Here is a 19,694-nt window from a genome sequence, read left to right as displayed (position 1 = left end):
TGTAAATGAAGAAAATATCTAATAAAAAATGAAAAAAATAAGATACTAAAATTTTCAGAGGTGTGCATGGTTTGCTTGGAGACTCCTCCATCTGTTTAATCTGAGAAGCCTTTGTTGGGCATCTCTAGGTAGACACTCCTCTAGTTATGCTTGAAAGATGTGCACTTGGTGTGTGTTTTGCTGTGAGCATATGATGAAACTTAATGAAGTTATTCTTTGTTCACTTAGAGAATGTCCATGCACACAGAAGCTGCAGAAGTGCTGCTGGAAAGGAGAGGCTGTGCAGGCGTCATAACACTCAACAGACCCAAGTTCCTCAACGCACTGAGTCTGAATATGATCCGGCAGATCTATCCACAGCTAAAGGTCTGTAATAGTCTGAATGCATTAGGTCAAGCCTTCTGAAGTCCATTGTAGGAGAACATTCCTGGTATTTCACTGTAGGACTGCATCAGCATCAATGATGCTTTCCCGTGGAATCTATTCCACTTACTGTCTTAGGAGACGCCTTTTCCTTCATAAAGCTCTTATATGTTTCTCTTTGTGTTCTGCCACATCTTCATCTCACTGACCTTTTAGACAGAGTTCCTAGAGATCAGTGTACTGAATGAAAAGAAGAAAGAAAAAGGAAGGACATGACTGTCCCTAGGTATGGTGTACAAGAAGGTTTACTGTAGATAAATGGGCTATCAGAGCCAGAGGCAGGATTTTTGGGAGAGTCCAGGAGACTAACAGAGTAAAGGGGAGACAAAAATGGGCAGGGTAACTAAAATGGCTGCATTATATGGGAAAGGTCAGCTGGAGGAAGGACAGTCCAGGGCCTACCTAGCCTAGAGAAATTTAGGTTAGAGGACAGAGTATGCCAGCCACACCCTGTAACAGGACTGAAGGATGCTGGGAGAACCTGGCAGCTATGTCCTCATTCATAAGTTAAAGAGGCTCCTCAGTTAGCCATTTGTCCTAGGTTTGAGACCTAACATACTAGTCTGATCTGCTTCTTCATGACAGCCTTTTGGATTGAAGACAACTTTGTCTTTCCGTTTTTTGAGACAGAGTCTAGCTAGGCATCCCAGGCTGGACTCACACTTAAAATCTTCTTGCCTGTGCCTCCTCCTTGCTGGGACTGGCGTTTGTACCTCCATGCCCCAGGACTCAGCTGTCTTACATTGCTTGGCCAACTCCCCCTTCCTCCTCTGCTTGGCACCCCTTATTCCTCCTAGCCCCTCGTTCTTTATATTTCTCAGTCATCCTTAGATCCTTAGGTAGGTTTTTAAAGTGAAGTGCTTGGGACATTAGAAAAGTATAGGGCTAAAATCCAGGCATGTATTAAAAAACTTGGATTTCTGCATATTAAGTCTGTAGGCTGGGCATGATAATCTCGCTACCCCAACATTCCTCAGCTGAGAGAAAATGAGAATGATGGTCTATCTCTGCCACTGATCTGCACCCCACACTCTTATTGTGCTGATTTTATTACTTGACCTCATGAAACTCCCATCACCCTCAAATTTAATACCTTTGTAAGAACTAGTCTGTGTAAGAACTTTTTTTGGTATAACAGAGTCTATTATACTCTGAAAGACTATTGGTGCACAACATACCAGCATTCTTTGGGTTGATTTGTTCTTTAGACTCATAAATGTATATGACACAGTGCCATTAGGCACTGATTTGTTTACCTTTTCTTAAAACTCTGATAGATATTTCTGGGATATGTTCCAGTCTGTACTTAGAAAATGAAATGAAATGAAATTGGTGGGACCCATTCCTCTGCATGTGTTTTATGAAGGTCACATATGTGTACACAGATGTATATGAATGTATTTTAAGTGAGCTTCTATTTACTATGCTCTCAAAAACCATGATCATCTTTTATGTTTGGGTAGAAGTGGGAACAAGACCCTGACACGTTCCTGATCATCATAAAGGGAGCCGGAGGAAAGGCCTTCTGTGCTGGAGGGGACATCAAAGGTAGAACGCCTGCCCACTGTAAACTCTTACCTCACTACAACTAATACATATGGAAGTGCTTGAGATAGTTTTTGTTTAGTTTGCTTTTTAGAATTTTTTGTTGTATGTTAACAATTTTTTACAAGTTAAAGTTTAAAATATGGAGAATTTGTTACCATTCGAATGGGGATTTTATTTTACTACAAATGTCCAGTGCTGAAGTTTAGATATTTTGTTCTTCTCTTGTGGCATGTCCCCCGCCCCTAGTATCACCAACATCACTGCCATGTGAAGGACTTACTGTTTTCCATACCTGCTGTGTGCAGACTCCGTTACTTTCCTACCTCTCACAATTCAGAGCAGGAATCTTGCATGAGCAGAGTTAGAGTCTATTGTGTAATATTATGATATGATTAAACACACATAAATGAAGATTTGCTTTTTTTATTATTGCTCAATTCATTTTACGCATTTAACTAAAATGATAAATATTTGTTCTCGAGAGAGAGTTTATGAACTCACTGCTGTCACTGCTGGTTGTCCCCGCTGAAAGGAATTTTTACAGTATGTTGCTTCTTATGGAGTTGCTACAGCTTGGGGATTTTCCCTTGTGTTTGTTCTAATTTTATGCAATTTTTAAATTATTTATGAATTTGCTTGATTATTAAAAGACAACCTTTGTTCACCAAATTTACAAGTTTATATAAACCACTGCATTATGAGTAGGAAGGAAATCCATGTAGCTTCAGGATCAGAGTCACATGCTCACTCAGATTAAAGTAACCGAAAGTTAAAATGGCTTCATGGTGGAAAACTGAATTGCTTAAAGTGATGTGTTAACCGAATTGTGGTTTTGCCTACAACATGAATTCTTTAGGTGTGTATGCATTATACATACATCTGTGCCTGTGTGTGCATGTGTGTGACTGTGTGTATGTGTGAGTGCCTGTGTACTTATGACTGTGTATATGAATGCTGGAATACCTGTGACTGCATACACATGTGATATAAAATGTGTGTGTGTGCACCTGTATATCTATAACTGTATGTGTGTGAGACTGTGCGTGTGCATGTTCCTGTGTACCTGTATGTGAGTGCATGAGATACTATGTGTGTGAGAGGCTTTGTGTGAATGTGTGACTATATACCTGTATGTGTGGCACATGTGTGTCTGTGTACGTACCTGTATGCCTTTGCCTACATGTGTGTGCCCACCAAATGCCTGTGCCTGTGTGTGTTATACTTGTGTGTAGTGTGTTTGTGGGGTGTGTGTGTGTGTGTATACATATGTACAACTGCATGTACACTAAGAGTCAAACCTGAGTCTCATACATGTCTATGCTCAATCTCTTAGTGAGTGTACCATGAATATTGTAAAATCATTGTTCATTTCCCCCAGGGAGCCTTTTCTTTAGAGTGGGGCTACAATCTTGTCAGGCTCCGGATTGGAACACCTAATGCATCGATTGAGGTTAGCTGCTTTGAGTTGTGAACAGTTTTTGAAAATGAGTTGTTCTTGTTTGAGTCACTGTTCTGTGATGAAACCCTGTTAGCAAAACAGCTTACAGGAGGAAGGGCTTATTTTAGCCTATGGTTCTGGGGGAGAGTCTGAGACAGGGAGGAATGGTAGTAGGCAGCCAGAGCAGGGAACTGAGAGAGCTGGGGTTATCTCCATCTTTAAGTGGGGTGAGGCTATGAACCCTCAACGCTTGTCCCAGTGATTGTAACTCCCAGATCCTCTCCAAACAGCACCACAACCCATGACCAAGTGTTCAGATAGCTGAGCCTACTGGGGACACTTCTAACATAAACACCACCCACGACTGACTTTATAGTCTTCTTTAGACACAGCAGAAGTTCCATAATTATTCTAACGTATATGTGCAAAGCAATGCATGTGAGTTCTAGAAAATTCTACAATAAGTAGATACTTTAAAGGTGAATGTAATTTAATTTTAATTTATATGTAACTAGATGATTTAGATAAAATTAGTTAAAATAAAATTAGAAGGAACCCTGAGGAAGTTTGGGGGTGAAGTTAGATTCTGGGAGTTGGTAGGTAAGCCTCTAGCTCAGCAAAGGGCAACAGATAAGGGTTTTCCCCTTCAGGAACTATCCCTCATTTGCATCATAATAGCACAGTCTCAGCAGATCTTTCTTAGGAGACTATAGTTGGCTCTTGGTGTCTGACATTCAGCCTTATGGATTCAACTTACTATAGATGGGAAATATTTGGGAAAAAATTTGTACCAAATAGGTACAACCTTTTTGTCTTCTCATTCTCCTCTCGATGCCATGTGGCAACAGTTTACGCTAGGTGTTATAGATCACCTAGAGGAGACTCACAGTGTACAGTATGATACCATCCCCTCCAAGAAACTTGGGCATCTGTGGATTTTGGTGCCTGGGTCAGTTAGTATGCTACAGTGGCCGCAGAATTTGGAGTGATACTTACATGTACTGTCCTCTTTTAAATGACACAAACATTGGATAAGGTACAGGGAAGTGGCTGTGAAACTTCCATGCTCTCTTGGCTGTGTGAAACTTCCTCATGGTGAGCTCAGAGCAAAGCACAAACATAAACCAATGGCATTCATTGTTCAGGATATATTCTCATGATAAGTTATCTGTAATGGTTCTGGAGCCTTTGGATTTTCTGAAGACTTCATTATGTAAGCATGAGTTAAACTTAGAATGACATGCAGAAATGTGATTGGTGAATTGGTCTAAGCTAATGCAAGTAACCAAGTGGGACACTGCTTCCTCTGCTCATTTTTTCCTCTGAGGTCTGGAACAGGACTCTTCAAATGAGGGTCTTGTGATCCAGGTCAGAATGTCTCTATAGCCAGCTCTAAGTAGTGGGAGGGAAAGAACAGAGACTGTGGCCTGCTTTGAGCAGAGAGGTGTTAGGGTTTGTGACCGACTTTGAAGAGGGACTTAAGGAGCCAGAAACTATGGGTGAAAAATCAGATTGTACGCATGCGCGCGCGCGCGCGCGCGCACGCGCGCGTGCGCGTGTGTGTGTGTGTGTGTGTGTGTGTGTGTGTGTGTGTGTGTGTGTGAGATGTACTTACAAAAGAATTTTTCTTTGAAAATTTGACATTGGATCATGGGTCTCTACCAAAGGCTAATGTGTCACCAACATGGGTAACTTCAAACATTAAAGCCATATGACAGTTCCCCTGCTTTCAGCACTTAATGACATCTGAGACTGTATTGACCGGAAGCCGTCTTTATGATTTGTAGTTGCTCTTGCCTTCATTTTCTTCTCTCTCTTTCCTTCCCTCCTTAGCACTCTCAGAAGCTAAAAAAGCGAGACAGAATTTGACTCGAGATTTATTCAGAGAAGAATACATCTTGAACAATGCAATTGGTATGTGTGTGATCTGCTCTGAGCTTTGAACATGGAATCTTATGGAAACATTCCTACTGATCATACTGATAAAATTATTTTGTTTGTTATAGAATAATTATATTCTATTTGTTAAAATCAATGTGAAAATGTGGATTCTTGATCATTTAGTTAGCTTTTTCAGAAGACAAGAAAACTTGGGTCCCAGGTTTCTAAACAAAATAAGTACCATTTCCTATTTTCCTGGAAACTCTGGAGTGGAAATTTCTAGAGTCAGAGTTCTAGGTTTCTATGCAAGTCAAGTGACATTTACTTTAGCCAAACATGTTTTGAAAAGTTAAATTAATACAACATTTGTATCCATAAGTCTAGACATAGTAGCAATATTCTGATTTTGCATCAAGTTGTAAGTTATGGTTCAGTCTCCTTTGTGGTTTTCTAGCTTAGGGTCACCGTTCACTGTTTAGAATTGGTGTTGACTCGTGTACTTCTGTACTGTCCATTATTGTCAATATTCCCATGTTATCTAGTCTATGTTTATACATAAGAGGAACTTTCTAGTTTTTACTGATAGAGATGGCTGAGCCCTTGTATTTTGTACTCTAGAGACCAATTGTTGGTTTACTTAGAAATAAATATGGAATGGATGTGTTATATAACTTTGTTTCCAAAATTTCCCAGAAGACTTTTTTTTTTTTTTTGTACACATCTTTTGTCTTGACTACCCTTGGATTTTTCTCTTTTAACTTAAAAATTGTTTTGCCTAATTATACAAAAATTTCTATAGAAACCAGAGAATATGTAATCCAGAGGCCTCAAGTTCAATACCTAGGCGTGGGATGACAGGCAGGCAGGCAGGCAGACAGACAGACAGACAGATGTCCAGAAGAGGACTGAATATACAAGAATGAGTGACTATGAGAAAGAAAGTAAGAATAGCTGGTTAGCAGCTGTGCAAGTGCAGACTGGAAACACAGCAACTTGTTCCACACTATCAGGGAGAACTGGCAGCTTTCACAGTAGCCTTTGCATGAATCTTTGTGGAGTTATAATTTATAGTATAATACCATACACGTTCAATTATTTTTAGAAGATTAACAAGTTGTACAGCTGCATGTGTGTTGTCCATTTCAAGAGCCACTGAACTTTTGAAATGTGGCTAATGTAACCAAGAAACTGAATTTTAAATGTGGATATGTTGTGTGAAGTTTTAGCTACCCCACTTTATGCTCCTGACTGGATATGCTTCCAGCCACCTGCCCAGCAACTCTTTGGATCCGTGAATGAAAGACACACACACACACACATGCACACACACACACGCGCACACACACACACCTCAGTTAATTTTAATATGCCGTGACTGGCTCAAGGCTGGGCAGTTTTAATTATCTGCCTAGCTATTATAGATTTCCCTCTGGTACTCATGACTCAACTCTTTATGATCTATCTTTGCTGCCCTTTTCCTTCTTTCTTTGCGGCCCCTATCTTTGCTGCCCAAGACACTTCTGAGGAGCCCTTCCAGGGGCTGCATTCCTTCTTACCTACATTTTAGATGATCTTCCCTCTGCAGCTCTAAATCTGATCCCGTCTTCCCTGCCCTGCACACAGTTAAGGAGATCTCATCTCCTCCTTTCTGCTGTCCTAGTCCCCATAACTCTAAGGGTCCAGCACTGTCTCTCTGCCCAGCCATTGGCCACTGGAGTCTTTATTGATCAATCAAAAAGCAATTAGGGACAAGAACCTTCAGCGTTTGGACACACAGATTCATGATTGAATCAAAGCATTAGAACCAATATCCAACATAAATTATAATTTAATAGAAATGGTTCCATGTGGCCAATAAGTACTCATATTTTTCATGAAATAAAAAGAAAATAGAAAACATTTAGGTAATATAAAGATAGTATTTGGTAAAATATTAAAAGTATATGTAGAGGAAAGGTATATATAGAGAAAATCAAAAGGTAAAAATTCTATACATTGTGGCATTACAGTCAACAAGGAATTTGGCAGACTCTGGCTTAGTTTCCTGTATTAGTTATTGCTTAATGTTTTATATATGAAATATGCATGTGTGTAGTTGTTGATGTGCGGTGAGTGTCTATATCTCTACCACAATCAATAATTTCTTTTGTAGCTTTTAAAGAACTTCACATACAGACCTTGTTTGTGTGAAGTCTGAGCTGAGCTTTGTCTGTGAATACTTTGGGAATTTCCAGATGGGTCAGAATACACCTCTGTCTTGGTCTTCACTAGTAGAAGTTAGGTCTGGTTTTTCCTCCTAGTCCCATACTCCCAGAAATAAGAGTCAGACTCAAAATACAGTTACAAATACCTTGCCATATAGCTAGACTCTTCTCTGACTAGATCATAACTTAAAATAACTCATATATTCTACTCTACATTTTGTCATGTGTCTGGTTACCAGTGCCAAGGTACCATATGCTCATCTCATGTCATAATTCCAGGCAAATCTCTTGTGCTGGGCACTCTCCCAGAATTCTTTCTTCCTCCCAGATGTCCCACCTCTCATTTCTTGCTTAAGCCATAGGCCATCAGATTTATTATTAACAGGTGCCATATTCATACAGACACAAGATATTCTCTCTACATACATCAGGCGTAGTATTGTTAGTAAACTGTGCCAAAAACCTTGTTCTTTGTGTTTTTATTATGTTCTGCTTCCTCTCTGAGTAGAAATCCTATAAAAGGAAATAGAGACAGTAAATGTTTATGCGATTCATAGAATTTTTTTTCAAACAGGGATATCTGAGGATATATGTTATCTTATAGATGAGGACACATTTATGTATGACATATATGAAACACTCTTATCTAATATGTGCGTGTCATATCTAACTCACATGGCTATCACTCAGTGCCTTCTGAGTTGCCTCTTCACTTAATAGTTAAGTAAGACTGGAGGCTGGGTCTGACCCCTTCCATCTGTGTTTGTTCTTCTTCTGTGTACTTCTCTGTGTGTCTCCAGATGCTATCATTGTACAGATAGTAGACATGCTCTTTAAAGCACAGCTGGGTATGTGGCCTATAAGGTAGATGTTAGTTATTTTTCTTAGCTGCCAAGTAATACAAAACTTGCATGTTTCTGACATAGGCTGAGTTGTTAAATGATGAGTATTTTTACCATGATTGTATATGACTTGATGTTTAAATATCATTTACATTACAGCCCATGTAATAGTCTTGATTTTCTTTAAACATTATCTAAGGAAACTAGAGTATGCATAGTATGACTTTTGGAAAGAAGATATGTTTTAGATATTCTAACCAAAGCTCTCTTTGTTCTAGCATCTTGTCAGAAACCATATGTTGCCCTTATTGATGGAATCACAATGGGTGGGGTAAGTGGACCTTTTGTTATTTTCATTGTATAAATAAGTTGTATTAAAATAATGATTATTTCATAAAAATGAGACAGTGAGTGTAATATAATACAGCTCACTGGAGCAAATGTTCATTTCAGTTTCAGATTTTGGGAGATTTGGGATATAAATTGTATTGGAGCATTTTAGATTTTTTAACCCAAAAGAATATTTTTTACGTTCTTAATTATGCTATAACCTATTTTAATCTTTGTAGTTAGCAAACTTTTTTAAGCAACAGAAACTTATTTCCTTGTGTGTGTGTATGATATGGGGGGTAACATATAAGAGAGTATATGAGCATGCATCTGCCATGGTGCATGGGTAGAGGTCAGCCTTGTTTGTCAGCCTTCACCTCTGCCTTCTTTGAGCCACGCTTCTTGTTGTTTTCTCCTGTGTATGTCAGGCCACTTGGCCTGCAAACTTTAGAGATTCTCCTGGTTTTGCTCCTGTCTCCTCTTAGGTTGTTTTCTGTTAGTTTTGGGGATTCTTTTGTATTGTCATGCTTGCATGTGAAGGCTTTGCCCACTGAGCTCTCTCCCCATTTCTGCTTGCACTGTTTTGTTTACATGTGAAATTTTCCCCTTTTTTGGAATATTGGGCATTGAACTCAGGACCATGTACACCCTAAGCAAATGTTCTACCACTTCACTTCACTTCACTTCATCCCTGTCCCTTGTTTTTTGAGGCAGGGCTTTGATGTGTAGCTCAGGCAAGCCATGAACTTGTCGTGTGCTCTAGGACAGCCTTGAGTTCAAGTTGTTCCTGTCTCTGCATCCCCAGTGCTGGCTGGAATTGCAGGTATATTGCCCCCTTTCCTACTTATACATTAGCAGGGCTTTTCTAGTAGTGTTGGGAAAAAAATACATTCAACCTTCGATAGTGTGGAGGTGGATTACTGACTTGTTTCTGCTCTATAACAGTTTGCATTTGTGGAAGTGCTGGAATGTTATTTTCTTTTTTGAGACAGTCTTGCTCTGCACTCTTTGGTCTCCCAGTTCACTTGTTTTTAACTTTGAAGAGTTGGGATTGCAGGTATATGCCTCCAGACCCAGTTTTGTGGTTCCTTAAAAAATGGGGGGGGGGTGTTCCTGTCAATTGGTAGATGTGCTATTTGGTGTTTATGCTATTATGAAGACTAATATATACTTTGAGTAACTTGCTATGAAATTGGAGAAAACATGAAATAATCACAGAACAAGTGGTTGTCTGCTGCTGACTGTAACAATTGAGTCTTTGCTGAAAAAGGGATCAGAATGGAGCTGCAGGGCAGAGAAGGGGCTGAGTGGAAAAGACAGTGGATTGAACTAACCCTGGAAAGGTATTGTGGGTACAAGAAGGACACCTATAAAAAACATTTATTTATGTTTGGGGAGAGGGGCGAGAGAACCATGGTGAGCATGGGAAGCCAGAGGACACCACGTGGGATGAGCGTGGTTCTTTCCTCCACCATGTGATCCTGGCACTGAGGTCAGGCCCTCAGACTTTGGTAGCCAGGTCTTTAGCCACTAAGGTACCGCTCAGCAACTACTTTTTATGACTCTTTGGAATAATGGCTGACAACCCCACATGGTAGCCCATAGGCATCAATAACTCCAGTCCCAGTGGATCTGACCCCTTCTGATTTCTATAGGCATCAGGCACAGATGTAGTACACATACATACATGTAGGCAATACACACACACACACACACACACACACACACAATCTAAAAAAACCAAAAAAGCATTTTTTTAGAAGACAGTCCATTCCTTCATCCTTGAGGGCAGATATTAGTATCTTAGCATGTTTGGTTATACTTGTCGAGACAGCACTAACTTGGGAACTTAAAAGCCTTGTTAGTGCTGGTGGCACAGGCTTGTAACTCTAGCACCCAGGAAATTGAGGTAGGGGGATCATGAAAAGAAAGACAGACTGGACTGGGCTATATGGTGTTGTCCTGTTATAAAACAAAAAGGAAAGGGGGGGAACACCTGTAATAGTTATCTGAGTTGCCAAGAACTCTCTGAGATGTAAAGAGAACTGGGAGAAACCAGAGAACCAAAGCAGCAGACATGCCCAAAGCATACAGGAAAATGGGGCCTCAGGAAGGAAAGCCATCAGTAGACGGGCAGGCAGCTAGGCAGCAGGCTGAGATGAAAGGGTGGGAGAGCTGAGAACTGTAAGGAGGGATGACTAATGCAGTAGAGCTGACTTCCATTCTGAGAGCAATACCAATTGAGTGTGGGGATGAGGAGGTGACTCACTGGATAATGGTGCTTGCTGTACCAGCATGTGTACCTGAGTTCAAAACCCATGTAAACCCAACAAGGTAGTTTCCATCTGTAGTCCAAGTGCTCTGAGTGGGATGAGAAGCCCCAGAAGTTCCAAGGAAGGCCAGGTAACCTGGAATCTGCAGTGGCAAACAGTAAAGAGACTATCTCAAACAAGGTAGGACCAATGCCTAAGCTTGTACTTTGACTTTGACATATGGGCCATGGCATGCATGAGTCCACAGTTGTGCACACAAACATGCATACACTGTAAACTTGCAATCTCTTGTTCATGAATAAGCCAGCATTGGACATACTGCTTAAAAATGTTACATATATAGATGTGAGTCACATGCATGCCTTGTGCCTATGGAAGCCAGAAGGGGGGTATCAGATGCAGGGTATCATAAGCTGCCAGTCTGTGGGCGGGCCAGTACTCAGTCAGAAGAGGCTGAGAGATCTGACAGGCAGCTTAAGCAGCCAGCATTCCTAGGCTGAAGAAGGAGCAAAGAAAACTCCAGGTTGGTCTTCTCAGTTGAACACACGCAGTGGCTGAAGCTCAGCTGTTAGTCACAGAAGTATTTTCCTAAATTAGATTGAGTTTCAGTGCTGAGATTGCGTTTTGTTAGTCAGTTGTATGAGATCTCAGAGGATAGTGACAGTGTAGGTCAGTGGCCTTTTTGCTTATTTAATCTCACCAGTCCATTCAAAAACTGAGAATGACTTGAGGCAATTAAGACTTAAGAAGAGTGTATGGTTAGGGATTCTTTGTTTTGATTTTGGTCATTAGCATTTTGGTTTTTGTTTTTTTGGGTTTTTTTGTTGTTGTTGTTGTTGTTTTTAATTTAATCTCAGTTTAAAGGAGAATGGGACCTGGTACTTTATCTCCACTCACAAGTCTTGCTGTGTTTCAAGACCTAAGACCTAGGGAAGCTTAGTCCTTGGAACACAAGCCATGTAGGGAATTCCTGTCAAGTTGTGTTGGCTTTTGTTCTTACTTCTTACACTAGTACATGCAGGATTATCTGCAAGGGATGAGAGTTTTAAAAAGTGGATTCTAGAAGATGAAACTGAAGCCATCTTAACATTTTTTTAATTCCTTTTAAAAATGAAGATATATCTTAGAAGAGTTCTGTGACTAAGGAATCCAGCCTGACAGCTCAGTACTTCAGACTGCAAGGTTAACAATAGGTTATGTTACATCTTACAGCACATGGTATTCCAAACTGTTGAAATAAGCCTGCAGTACCACAGTATCACACATAGAAAGAAATTTTATCTTCCTCTTAGTTTTCATGGCACAAAAATCAACAAAAAAATCCTGGAACATGTATTATCAGAATGAATGAGGGTGAACATGTGAGTTTTCTGGTGAAAGCTTGGTCTACTTCCATTCGTGACTTGCCAGCATCTCCTTCCAGGGCTGGCATTTCTTCCATTACAGTATTATCGACAGTATTATTATCGACAGTGGGAGCATCTTCATCAATACGTAGACCAAGCTTGATCATCCTGTAGATCCTGTTAGCAGGTGTCTGTGGATCTTCCAGGCTGAAGCCAGAAGGCAGGAGTGCTGCAAGAAAACCTGATCCTTAGCAGATGCCATGCTTGTCAGCCTCTGCCTCTTGCCTTAGGTTTCAATAATGGAGTGGTCAGAACTTACCTCCAGGTTTTTCCTTGCTGCCATGGAGCCTGTCCTTGCATTGCCTCTGAGGGCCCGAGCTTTCTTGATTCTTTCCATGTTTTCTGTCTGCCCACATGTGCTGTGATGACACAGCACGGGGATGACTCCAATCGGTTTGACACTTCACCTTTTCAACCTTTTTCCCCAAGGTATCTTTCATAATTTGGTTGAGTTTTTCAAACATTGTCCTTCTCTCTTCCTGTTCCTTTTTCTCCACTTCATTTTCTGTAAGTTCTAGTCTCTTTTGTAACTGACCCTAAGGCTTGCCCTCAAAATCCTTCAGCTAGCTTTTGCTCACAGTACTCAACAATGCTCTCACACATGTAGATCATTTCTCAGCCTTGCTTTCAGAGATGTTCCATAAAGGCTAAGTTAGTGACCTACTCCTACAAGTTCGTGGTCTCAGCTGTGATAAAATAGCAGTACTTCCAGTTTTCCTTTGTTCTGGTGCAGTCATTCTTGAGAGAAACCATCACACCCCCAAGGAGATGTGTAGTGTCACAACAGCTCTGAAAGCTGCTTCTGACTGTCAGAGTCTTTATGAGTTCTAAGCTTTATATATATTTTTGAGAACTGCTTATAGAACTTTTGTAGTTCTCTTTATTTTCTGTCAGTTCAGTGAATACTTCTAAGAATTTCTCGACCAAATTCTTTCTTACAACTTTCACATATTTGCTTTGCTGCAATATCTCACAGGAATATTTAGAAGAATCAGCATGCCTCTATAACTTCAGTTTGTTAAGAATTTAAGCATCCACGGGGTGGTGCCATGAGCATGATCTTTTCTCCTACTATACAAACAGACAGACAGACAGACAGACAGACACACACACACACACATTGCTGTAGGAAGTATTTTTTCCTAGTATGAAAAATGACTGTTTCACTCTGGTGTTACCCACCATGAAGAATAACAGGCTTTTGAAGAGGAAATGGCTAAATTCTGTCATGTTTCAGATTTCTGAACTTCTATAATTTCATATTTTCATATGCAATAAAATAAAAATGAGTATTACTAAGAGGTTCTTCATTCAGTTGACCACATCATATAAAAGTACTGTTTTTTTCTGGTATTCATGAGAAGAAACATTTATGAGTGCATTCCTGAGATAAAAGTTCATACTTTCACTGAGAAACAACATTTAAAGTCTGTTTTGCCCTTTCAACTTCTGACATCTCATTTTTCTCAAGTAGTATGTAACAGAGAAGTTGCTTAAGAGTTAAAGCTCACACAAGTATGCAAAGGGGGAATCCATGTCTGAGATCTGTGTGTACACTCCTATTCTTGTCAGCTGAGCTGCTGGACTTTGCCAGCCCTGAACATTACAATAGGAGAATTGGTTCCTTCAAGCCAGCTTAAATTACTCGAGTAGTATGGCATGGCTTTTTTATTTCTTGAGGTGTCTTTAAGACAGGCTACCAGAAGATTTTGTGGTTGTAGAAGACCAGATGTGTTTGCTCATGAGGGCCTCTCTACCATACAGATTGTTGTTAGAAACAGCAGAAACCTGAACAGTTTATTCTAAGAAAAGCTAGATGTCTGTTGTATACCAGGAAGCTAAGGATGAGGCAGTCACCAGAAATTCTAACCAATGGGAAGGCACCATTTTTTAACCTGTGAAGCAAACTATTGTTGCAATGCTCTGGTCAGCTGCTCATGGCTTGCTTCCACCACATCTTTTAGTCAAAAAGGCTACATTAGCCACATTTGGAGATTTCTGACTTTTCCTGGGGTAGCTTCCATATGTACACATTTTTCTCTTCTCTGTCTTTTTTGTTGTTGTTGTTGTTAGACCCCAACTTGGAATTTAGAAGGGTTATTATATGATCAAAATGGAAAATTAAAAGTTTTTAAGCCTGTGACAGGAAGGCTTTCTTACAGAGCTTATGGCAAATGTATGGGTCCTGTGTGTAGTTTTAAACTACCACCTTTGGTCTGGGATTGGCTGTGCTACCAGCCCCCACCTGGCATACCTTTTACTCTGCCCGCCTTTAGCTCTGGGAGGTGACTGCACTACCACTTTCCAGCTTCCCTGCATCCACAGATAAAAGACACCCACAGTTTGTTCCTTTACAGTTTGCCTTCTTGGCACAATTGTTGGGTGTAGATATCTCCCACCTGGAAAAGTGTGCCCTTACCAATTTACTATCTCTGTCTCTCCACCTGTCTTAAATTTAGTGGCAAGTCCCACCTATCCCCTTCAAACATCCTTGGCCACCCACCTGTATTAGTGGCCACAGGCCCCAGCTCCCCCATCCCCACCCCCGAGATCTCCCAAGGTGGTTGTGTTCTTTTCCCTCCAAAGCATGGCAGAAAACTTCTCTCCTTGAGGCTGCCTTTTTCCTCCTGAGACACAGACGTTTTGCCTGTATCTTCCTCCCAGCAACTGCCCCCTGGCTTTCTTTACTACCAAATCAAGAACCAGCTGGGGAACAAGACCATAGCATTAGAACCACCACCCCCTTCACCTGTGCGTGTGTGAAAGGCGGGTAATGGAGTGCCTAGGTGGCCTTAGGGCACAGACCATCCACAGGGAATTATGACTCTGCTCAGTTAAGTGTAAAATGAGTTAGTTGCAACTGATATCAAGTGAGACTTGGTCTTGATATAGGAAGAAAATGAACAGTCCTAAAGTCACATTAATGCCTTACAAAGGTCTATTGGCTGTTGTGATAGTTTGTATATGCCCAGCCCAGGGAGTGGCACTATTAGAGGGTGTAGCCCTGTTGGAGTAGGCGTGCCCCCTTGTTGGGAGTAAGTGTGTCACTGTGGGTGTGGGCATTCCTGGAAGCTTCCTGGGAGCCAGTCTTCTACTAGCAGCCTTCAGATGAAGTTGTAGAGCTCTCAGTTCTTCTGGCACCATGCCTGCCTAGATGCTGCCATGTTCCCATCTTGATGATAATGGACTGAACCTCTGAACCTGTGAGTCAGCCCCAATTAAATGTTGTCCTTTATAAGACTTGCCTTGGTCACGGTGTCTGATCACAGAAGTAAAACCTTAACTAGGAGCTGTAATAGCAGCCTTTTTCAGTTTTAAAAGGTATTCTGGTTTTGCTACTGTTACTGACAATTGAGAAGATGACATGTTAAGAACCCCTTTCTTATTCTAATAAAGAACAGAAATTTTCTCAACATCGTTTAGTAGAAACGGGAGGCTTAATGGAACTTGAAAAATGAAATAATTTTATTAAGTACATTGAAGATATTTTTTTTTGAGAAACTTTTGAATTCTGCCTCCTTTGCTACAGTTCTTCCCACTCTCTGAATTTTAAGTCCTCAGTGATCTTGTTCTTTTTCCAATCATTTTAAAAATTTAGGAAAAGAATCAAGCCCCTCTTAAGACTACTCGCTCTGCCCTGTGATGACTCAGCAAGAAAGACCAGAAGTAGCTCTTCAGTTTTGGACAGTTCACTCTTTGAGACATGAGTTCTTTTCCTTTGTATATGTTAACTTCTTCTTAGAATATATGTGGAAATATATGCACATATATGTTCATATTTATATATGTATAACTGGTATAACAGCAGGAGCAGGGAAACTCTTGGATTTCTAAGAAATTAGTATGTATAAGACAGGGAGAGTGCTGCAGGAAACTGCAGTGTGCCCACATTTGGAATGTGAAGCAGGTAGGGGTTAGGTTCTGAAGTCATAGCATCCTCTTGCATAAAGACAAGCTGAATAATTTATCCTGCTGTCAGACTGGAGAGCCACTTAAGTGCTCAGCAGGGGCTTGACTAGAGCATCTTTACATTTTAGAGAGAGCTCTCTTGTGAAAAGAACAGATTGGAGGGGAGTAGGGTTGAAAGAAAAGAGATTATTTAGGAAACCATTTTAGGGGTTCAGGTGAAATGATATGAGGGTCCAGGTAATTAATGAAGAACAGGCAGTGGAGTAAATTTAAGAGAGTGGGTTAGGAGAGATATGATGAAACCTGACATAAGATGTATGTGAGAGATCAAGAAGGGGAAAGGGATAAGGGTGGCATCCAGGTTTCTAGTCAGGGCCATGGTGGGGCAAAGGCACTGTTTTTTCAGAGGTGGGAGGAAGAGTGGGTATGGAGTGGTGGGGAGGGGAAGAGGAGCTAATTTGAATTTGGAGCTTCATTGAGAGATGCCTATGGACTATCCAGTGGGGCTACTTACTCTGAATCAAATGTCTTACTGAATATGTGTGTCTGAAATTTGGGTTGTTGCAAAAGCAGGTACTATAACTTTGAGATGCACATATAGTGTGCATGCTCCTGGTATGTGAACTATCTCATAAGTGGCTAGTAAATGGGGGAGATGGTGTTAGGATAATGCAGAAAAATTCATCTGGTTCATAGGCAGGGTTTTGTTGGTACTGGTTTTGCTAGACAAGGGGCAGATAGAGTTGAGATTGTCAGCTAACAGAAAAAAACTGTACTATGAACAGAAGTTGCTTTGTCTGTTTAAGAAAATGAAAAACAGGGGCTGGAGAGATGACTCAGCAGTTAAGAGCACTGACTGCTCTTCCAGAGGTCCTGAATTCAATTCCCAGCAACCACATGGTGGCTCACAACCATCTGTAATGGGATTGGATACCCTTTTCTGGTGTCTCTGAAGACAGCTACAGTGTCATATACATAAAATAACTAAACAAATGATTTTTTTTAAAAGGAAATTAAAAACAAATGTCTTTTCCAGGGGCATGTTCTTCTGCTGACCAACCCCTGGTCCTCACAACTGGGGTGTTCTTGTGGTGTCCTCACTGGCTCATAGCCAGATCCCCCTGCGCTATTTTGGCACCTTGGGTTATGCTTGTACCAATATTAAAGCGGTGTCCTTTCTGCATTACTTTATGCACATTAATTACCTACTGTGACTGACTCTATTGGTGTGGAGCAGCCTGACTAGAAGCTTTAAATTGTGACTCCCGGGTCATTTATAGTTTTCATCAGCACTATTATTCAACCCCTTTTCCTATTCACTCTATACAATTTAATAGAGTATGAGGGTTTTTATTGGTTTGTTTTAGGAATTCATTGTTTTACTGTTGAGAAGCCTTGCATATAAAGACTCAATAGAAAAGGTTGTGTATAGGAATATATGGGAGTGAGGGGTGTGGTGAAATTCTTAAGCAAACAGTATTCTTTTGTTTGTTTGTTTGTTTGGTTGGTTGGTTTTTTTTTGAGACAGGGTTTCTCTGTATAGCCCTGGCTGTCCTGGAACTCACTTTGTAGACCAGGCTGGCCTTGAACTCAGAAATCCACCCTCCTCTGCCTCCCAAGTGCTGGGATTAAAGGCATGCACCACCACGCCCAGCAGCACACAGTATTCTTAACCAGGGGCAGAAGATGAAAGCTACAGAAGACACTGAGGAAGGAGAGTGGGTGGAGGACTGGAAGACAGCAGCAAGCCAGGAGAGTGGAGCTGTCTGAAACCTTCTTGTTGACTTCTGTGCTCCAGAGATCTTTGACAGTTCTTTACATTGCCATAAGCAATGTTTTTCAGGCTCATCCTATGCACTTTGTTCAAATCCCCTTGTTCTCTTGGGCAGTTCTGGCTATTTGATTAGAAAATGGTGGTGAGTAATTACATACACTGGGCACCAGAAGCTTGCTGGTTGTTTCTAGGCTTTTCAGTAAAATTATGAATATATTTTGTTTTAAGATAAAATGAATAGGTCATCAACTCAATAATTCCTATCAAAATTGAAGTTTTAGACTTATTTAATGTTTGAAATCTTTTTTATGTTGGAAGTCTTCACTCCTGCCAGGAAATCAGGTAAGCCAATGCAGATCTTCACCTCTCCCTCTATTCCTCCAAGTCCAATCCCACAGTCTCATCCCCATCTTGGCAGCAGAGCACCTGCAACAGCCTTACCCCACTTAATTTGTAGTGGATCCCACAGATCTTCTCCTTCTGTCTCCTCCCCTTCATTGTTTCTGTCGGCCCTCCCTGGGGACACACAGGCCACTCTGGCTATGGAAACTGGTAGGCTAATGACAAACCTTCACCTCTCCTTCTGTTCCTTGGAATCAAATCCCCAGTCTCATCCCTAGCTCTGAAGTATAATATCTAATGGCACTTCCCTTCCCTTTGTTCCCACATTTACACTGGATCACACAGATCTTCTCCAAATTTCATTATACCCATTCATTGTTTTGACCCAGCCTCCAACCCTAGCAGGCACTCCCTGGGAACCCACAGGCCTCTCTAACCAGGGAAGCAAGTAAGCTAATTGCAGATCTTCACCTTTCTCCATTCCTTTAAGTCCAGTCCCCAGTCTCATTCCCAGCTCTACATCAAACCTGATGTGGCCTCTCTTCACTCTGCTTTCATTCTCAGGGACCTAAGTAAACAGATCCTGGTGGAAAACCCTGCCTTTCTCCCTCTTGTGAAGGTCCTCCATAGCCCTTCCTTATTCCTAAGCCTCATGTCCCACCCAATACACAGAAACACATTGCACTTGGAATACTCACTGTCCACATCTATCAGGACCCCAGAAGATTTTCCTACAGGCAAAACACTCCTCAGAATCAGAGAAGAAACAGAAACCAAGGAACAAAAAACCCAACCAAAAAAGATAAAGCTACATATCAGCACCTAGAATTACAATCTTTCCAAATACAGATGCTTCTATGTTAGGTAAAACCACAATTAATAACAGCCAGGACAGAATATCTCATGAGAGCCCAGGAGTCCTACGACAGCAGGCTTTTAGTATTCTAATATAGTTGAAATACAGAAGACCTTAAATTGCCCTTTATCCATCTAATAGAAGTCTTTAAAGAGGAAATGAGTAAAACCTTCAAAGAAATAAAACACAAACAAACAGTGGAAAGAAATGAATACAACTGTTCATTGAAAACCTGAAAGTGGAAATAGAATTAATAAAGAAAGCCCAAACTATGGGAAATCTGGAAATGAAAGATTTAGAAACTGGAAAAGGAACCTCAGAGGCAAGCCTAACCAACAGAATACAAGAGACAGAAGAAAGAATTGAAGACATTGATACTTCCATCAAAGAAATGGTAATCTGGCCCAAAACATTCAGGAAATCTGGGACACCATGAAAAGATCAAATCTAAAATTAATAGGAAGAGAG

At 40.8% G+C, this 19,694-nt stretch overlaps 1 protein-coding gene across 1 annotated transcript in view; it reads left to right on the top strand.

Moving 5' to 3' along the window:
• Hibch (3-hydroxyisobutyryl-CoA hydrolase) overlaps positions 1–19,694 on the top strand; it is a 67,198-nt gene that overhangs the window by 15,079 nt on the left and 32,425 nt on the right. Inside the window, exons 3-6 of the mRNA XM_021162482.2 lie at positions 229–366; positions 1,887–1,971; positions 5,243–5,323; positions 8,615–8,667. Of these exons, the coding sequence (XP_021018141.1) occupies positions 229–366; positions 1,887–1,971; positions 5,243–5,323; positions 8,615–8,667 (357 nt within the window). The remainder of the gene's footprint in view (positions 1–228; positions 367–1,886; positions 1,972–5,242; positions 5,324–8,614; positions 8,668–19,694) is intronic.

This window comes from Mus caroli, chromosome 1, assembly GCF_900094665.2.
Source record: "Mus caroli chromosome 1, CAROLI_EIJ_v1.1, whole genome shotgun sequence".
NCBI lineage: Eukaryota > Metazoa > Chordata > Mammalia > Rodentia > Muridae > Mus > Mus caroli.
Note: the sequence above shows the minus strand (reverse complement) of the source record. Positions and strands in the feature narration are given on the sequence as shown.